Source organism: Ipomoea nil, unplaced genomic scaffold (genome assembly GCF_001879475.1).
Source record: "Ipomoea nil cultivar Tokyo-kokei standard unplaced genomic scaffold, Asagao_1.1 scaffold2694, whole genome shotgun sequence".
NCBI lineage: Eukaryota > Viridiplantae > Streptophyta > Magnoliopsida > Solanales > Convolvulaceae > Ipomoea > Ipomoea nil.
The window spans coordinates 2,623,201-2,629,478 of record NW_017619122.1 but is presented as its reverse complement, the minus strand read 5'-3'; the positions used below and the strand labels follow the sequence as shown (position 1 = coordinate 2,629,478).

The 6,278-nt window shown below is 34.0% G+C and overlaps 1 protein-coding gene across 1 annotated transcript; it reads right to left on the bottom strand.

Annotated features, from left to right (window-relative positions):
* Positions 1–393: 393 nt before the first annotated feature.
* On the bottom strand, positions 394–5,603 carry LOC109155202. The gene is made up of 3 exons (XM_019302919.1): positions 5,078–5,603; positions 2,153–2,538; positions 394–1,752 (listed from the first exon to the last, which is right to left on the bottom strand). The coding sequence occupies exons 1-3, from the start codon at positions 5,601–5,603 to the stop codon at positions 394–396; spliced, it is 2,271 nt and encodes a 756-aa protein (XP_019158464.1).
* Between the last annotated feature and the right edge of the window lie 675 nt (positions 5,604–6,278).

The following is a 6,278-nucleotide window of genomic DNA, read 5'->3' as shown; positions in this document are numbered from 1 at the left end:
CTGGTCCTATTACATTGTAGTATCTGTTCATTTTTTTTTAAATGTCTTTTTTTTTTTGAAAGTTACTGGTCCTATTAAATGTCTAATTATTCTATTTTATAAGTTTTTATTTTCAACAAAAAAAAAAAATTTGTTTCTATTTTCAATATATCTTTTTTTTTTCAATATATTTTTTTAATTTTCTATTTTCAATACTTGTTTTTGTTTATGGTTTAATTTTTAAATAAAAAATAATAATTAATTTTGTTATTTTAATATTCTTTAGAACTAAAATTTGTTGTATATTTTTTTTTATTTTTATTATAAACATATAATAATATTAAATTTGAATTGCTAAAAATGTAAAATACATTAACATCACAATAAAAAAATAAAAAACAAATTCATTCAATTTCAATCTAATATAACATTTTTCCGAGTACAATTAGAGCGTACATGCTCATTGTAACTTTCAATCCGATTCATATATGGAGTAATCCATGCATTTGCACAATCATATCTAAAATAAGCCCATTGTGGAGCAATAGTAGGCATTGGGTACCCTCCTGTCAATGTTACCTTAACATAATGGTTATTATTAACATAACCAAGGGCTATTGCTACATGCTCGTACCAAGGTGGTGGGCTAGATCGGAGTGGTAAATATGTTGTACTGCCGGCCATACTCAAAACATGTAGTATCACATTGTATCGGGAAGCAATTAGTACACCCATCTCCGGCATAGTCATCCAGTGCTCAACTGGTGCACACCGATCTTGTGCAAAAAAATTCAACATGTTATAGACATTATACCATCCTTGAGTTCCAAACATATTGGTATATTCCATCTTGTGAGACTCTAGTTCTTCGATTAAATTGGATCGAATTTTGAACCATTCGTCCTCCTTAAAACCAAGACATAGAGCTACTGCTCGAAATCCACAGTTTCCGTCATATCTCACATCTTGCACTTGCATGATAAAAGGATGGAATATAACCGGGAGTTGAAGAATATATGGATGGTAAAAATGTCTATTACCTGAATTTGATGCAGCTGAACAACTATTCCGAGCTGGTTCTTGAAATTGAATATTATTTGGTTCGACTTGAGTTTTTCTGAGAGATAGAGTTCTTATGAGAGATTTGTTTTTTGAACTGGGACGCCCACAAACATTTAATTGCACGGCTGACTCACGGATTGATGTTGTAGATGGCGCGATCAACTCCCTAAACTTTCTCAATATGCTGAATTTACCAGTTCTTGATTGTTTCTTTAACTGATCCTTAAACATATGAAGCTCATGCTCAACACCAAAATCCTCATTGGTTAGAGAGATGGAAGATGATAAGTCGAGCTTCCTCCAAAATATATCAATCGAATCAAGTGCGATGGGCTTACAGTTAAAATATGTTACCTGCTCGTGTGCACATGGAAGCCCACAACTTGTTCGCAATTGACATCCACAATTTTCAAAAGTAAACTCGCCAACTTGTGACCTCGCAAACTCATTAAAAATGAGATTCAGTGCATGAATAGACACAAATCCACGCAATTCTTGAAAGTGTGAAGTGTTGAACCGATGTCGAATGACAATTTTGCTTTGTTCAAGACTTGATTTGATTGATGTGTCTTGTGACTTAATGACTCTGTCGATATAATCCAATGATGTCTCCAAATCTGACTGTGATGACTCCAAGTACTTTTTTAAGTTGGCATGCTGACTCTCAACTCTATTCGTGGTGTGATTTCCAAAATTGAGATATCGATCAGTCTAAACAGATACAAACATTTCTTTATACGGTTGCAGCCAATTATCATCAATATAACCAAAAACACCTGAAAATAGGAACATGAGACTGAGACTCAACTAATGCGTTCCATGATTGGTAGAATAAATCCCAATGATGGTTGGATGGTATCGATGGCCTGCACTTTCTCAAAATACTTCTATAGATATGCCATCTACAAAGTAATCCTTTAGCATTCAGATACACATTTTTACATGATTTCATCAATGCCAACTCTCGATCCGTGACAATAACACGCGGGGTAATGCATCCCTCAATTGTGGCTTTGAGACAATTTAATGCCCAAGTATAAGTGAACTCATTCTCTTTGTGCATGAAGGCGAACGCTACGCAAAATGTCATGTTGGTCGAAGTTACACCAACCATTTCGACGAGGGGCATCGAGTACCTATTTGTTTTATACGTCGCATCTATCAACAACACATGTGGAAATGCACGCCACTTCTCCAAAGATTTATGATGAACAAAGAACAAATCTTCTAACTCATTTGTTGCAATATTAGTTCGACTCTCATGCACATAACCATTGTTATGTAAAAAAGACATAACAACTTGCATTTGAGTTTTACCTGCTTTCTCCATCATCCGAAATTTTTGGCATGCATTGTATATGGTTTTTGTGATGGAAACATTTTCCGGATTTTGCCTCTTCACAGACGTTAAAATGTCTCCTGGTTTCACATGCATCGCTGACAAATTTTCCACAAATTCAACTTCATTTCCTGATAATCGCCTTGCATAAGGGTAACCTTCAAGGTGCAACGCAAGATCATGATTATGTACTCCACATATTACCCTTACCCTCCAGCAACCATCAACAAGTATGTATTTCCACTCTAATTGGAATGGACAATCAATTTTTCTTGTACCCGTATTTTTGGATGAGATTTTTTTTGGCACGTAAGCACCACCACGGTCACACTGAAATATAACTGTAGGACTCTTATTCTTATTCCGGGACCTTTTAATCACAATAACATATCAGAGATCCCGACCTCTACTTTGAATCCATTCAATTAAATCTTCGCGAGACATGAATGCCTAATAAAAAAAAATTATTTGTATCAATAATAAAAATATGACTATACCTAGTATTATATATGACTATACCTTTTTTTTTTTTTTTTTTTTTTTTTTTTTGCCTTGTTTGGTTCTAAATAATAATAATAATAATAATAATAATAATAATAATAATAATAATAATAATAATAATAACAATAACAATAACAATAACAATAATAACAATAATAATAATAATAATAATAATAATAATAATAATAATAATATGGCGTGAATGACTACATGCATGTGTACCAACATATTTATAAAAAAAACACAGAAATTAAGTATACGTACTAATTAAAGCACAATATATACAAACATGTTGTTGCTTACATGCTTACAAGTTAATAATAATATTAAACCAAAAGAATATAGTAGAAAGATCCTATGCATATATATATATATATATATATATATATATATATATATATATATATATATATATATATATATATATATATATGTATATATATAACTCAATATGGAACTATGATCTGCGTATGAATTTTGTTTTACCGTTTCTGTAGACCATTCGCATGCAACTTCGAGATTTAGGTTCACTTGATCTTCATCTTTATTTTTATTGTCATCATAAAGTTCGATTGCATTTTCGTCCTAAATAGGCAAACAAATAACAACTCTTGATATATTAAAGCAATGAATTTTCTAATAAAAAATAAATATACGTACTTAAATTTCTAAATAATATGTAAAAGCAATGAACTTAAATTTCTAAATAATATATAAAAGCAATGAACAAATATACGTAAGTTCAATTGTAACATTTCAGTAACAATTCAAATAAAAAATTAAATTACCTCATAATGTTGTTGATTTTGATCATTGTAACTAAGAAATTGTCTTTGATTTTGATCATTGTAGCTAAAAAAACTTCAATCCAACCGTCCATAGCTTATAGATTGTATGAGACATATACATCACACACACCCCACATATATATAGAGTCATTTGAGTCCAATCTGTATTCTCTGCTGTCCAAATTACCAATGGTTTAATCCCACGAAAATCAATATTAACTAAAAAATATGTATTGAAATTATAAACTTAAAAAAAATAAGTATTCAAATTACAAACTTATAAAATCTATGTATTGAAATACGATATTTAAAATAAAGAGGCGAAATAAAGAAGGCAAAGAGGCGAATTTTAAAAAAAAAACACATAAACGTCACCTTCTCCGGTGAGAAGGAGTGCATTCTCACCAGAGAAGGCAACTGGGCTTCCTTCTTCGGGGAGAAGGCAGCCTAGTGGGTCGCCTTCTCACCGGAGAAGGCGACCCAGGTAGATTTCTACCTGGGTTGCCTTCTCACCGGAGAAGGCAACCCAGGTAGAAATCTGCCTGGGTCGCCTTCTCACAAGGCGACCCACTGGGTTGCCTTCTCCGGTGAGAAGGCAGCCTTCTCACCAGAGAAGGTGAGTTTTTTTTTTTTTTTTTTTTTTAATGTATTAATTAATTAAATTTTAAATTACCAAAGTATTAATTACAAGTTTGACTAGGTGGTGCAAATAACATTTTGACCACTCATTAGGCTATTTGCACCACCTATGTATTTATTATATGTTTTTAACTTTTTATATTTTCAATGTACTTTTTACCCCATTTTGGTCAAAGGGGGGTGCAAATAGCAACACCCTTTTCAAAATAATGTAAATTTCATCTTTTCATCAATAAAAGCTAATACGATTGTAGATAGTACTGTAGGCATACAAAGGATGTGGACTAGTAGCGTACGAAATTTTTTGGGTGGTTTACTAGCTGGAAATTTCTGAAAATTTTCGAAAACTGAAAAATAGAAAAACATAAAACATGTTTACTAACACAGTTTTCTATTTTGAAAACTGAAAATAATTTCTGGAAATTTTTGGAAAACTAGAACACACTTAAAAATTGTTTTTGAAATGGAAAACCGAATCATCTATCATCTATTTAGTTATATGTCACTATAACCACATTACTATGATTACATTCATTATCATCTTATTTTACTTATCACTATCTTTTATCTTTTCTACTTTTTTTTTGAAGGGACATATTTGCGTTTCATTACTGAACGAACATAGTAATAGAGTCTGGTGGGATCGAGTCCCAGTACATAGAGTGATACTGATCAAATGCTAATGATGCTAATGTATGAGCATGTAAATTAATCGTTCTAGGAATAAAATTCAACGAGCAATGATTAAATAAAGACATAGATGTCCTACACTGCTCTGTAGTGACCCCAATGTAGGACAAGATGGCTGAAGAGTCTGAAAGTATGGAACTCCGCAATTCTGAGCAATCCGTAAGTAGATCCACTGTTAACACGTCCCGTGCTCTGAGCCAAGATAGGGCCTCCTTGCAAGCTAACGCTTCCGCCATAAGTGGCGAGAGAGAGCTTGCTAGTTTGCTGTTTGTTGCTGCTACAAAGGCTCCATCGTGTGAGATCAAGACGATCCCGTACGTGGCCTCTCCAGTCTGCTGTTTGATGCCCGCGTCGAAGAAGCACTTCGGCCGTGTGTTCATTCCGTCGAGGATAGTAGCCGGCTGCTGCACAGGTTGCAGGGAGCGATGGTGCACCTGCCGGAAAGACTGCATAGCTGCTGCCGCACACCTCCAAGTCCGCTCGGGTCGCGGTAGAGCCCTTTCCCATACGGCCAAGTTCCGGGAAGCCCATATGTGGTACAACACGGGGACAACAAGACCGCACTGTTCTTCTGTCAACATATCAAACACCTCGGTAAGCCACATTGGCAATGAATGTGAGTGTATGCATAATATCCTCATGAATAGGCAATTCTGGAATAGTCCAAACAATTCTAGAATAATCACAAAATATGAGTGTATGCATAATGTAACACCCCGCGTTACGGCCCATAAACCAATTAATTAATTACCCAAAAAGAAAGATTAAAATCTCATTAACTAGGAAAGGCCCACCATAAAGCCATGGACCCTTATCCCTAAATCCAACCCTTAGTCCCATAGGAAATAGAAGTAGCCAATTATATAAATAGGGGCATAGGAGGCACCTAGAATTCACACCACAAATAATCCCTCACCACACAAGAAAGTTCCAAGAACCCCCTTAGGAGAAATCAAGAAAGGAGGAATCTTAAAGAAAGACCCTTCATAGCCAAGGAAATTAATTAAGGCTAAGAGGTAACCCATGTCTCAACAAAACCTATTTTTCTTGCTATAATTATCTTCTTTGGCCTCCTCTCTATACTTGTGTCTTGATGAATCGTTTATGGTATTGATGATATGTTCTTGATGATTGTGAGATGATTTTATGTGTGATCTTGATGATCTTGATGATTATAATAGGTTCTTGATGATTATGTGATGTTCTTGATGAATCTTGATGTTTTGGCAATTAAAAGATGAACTATGATTTTATTGATTTGAATATGATTAGAGCCCTAG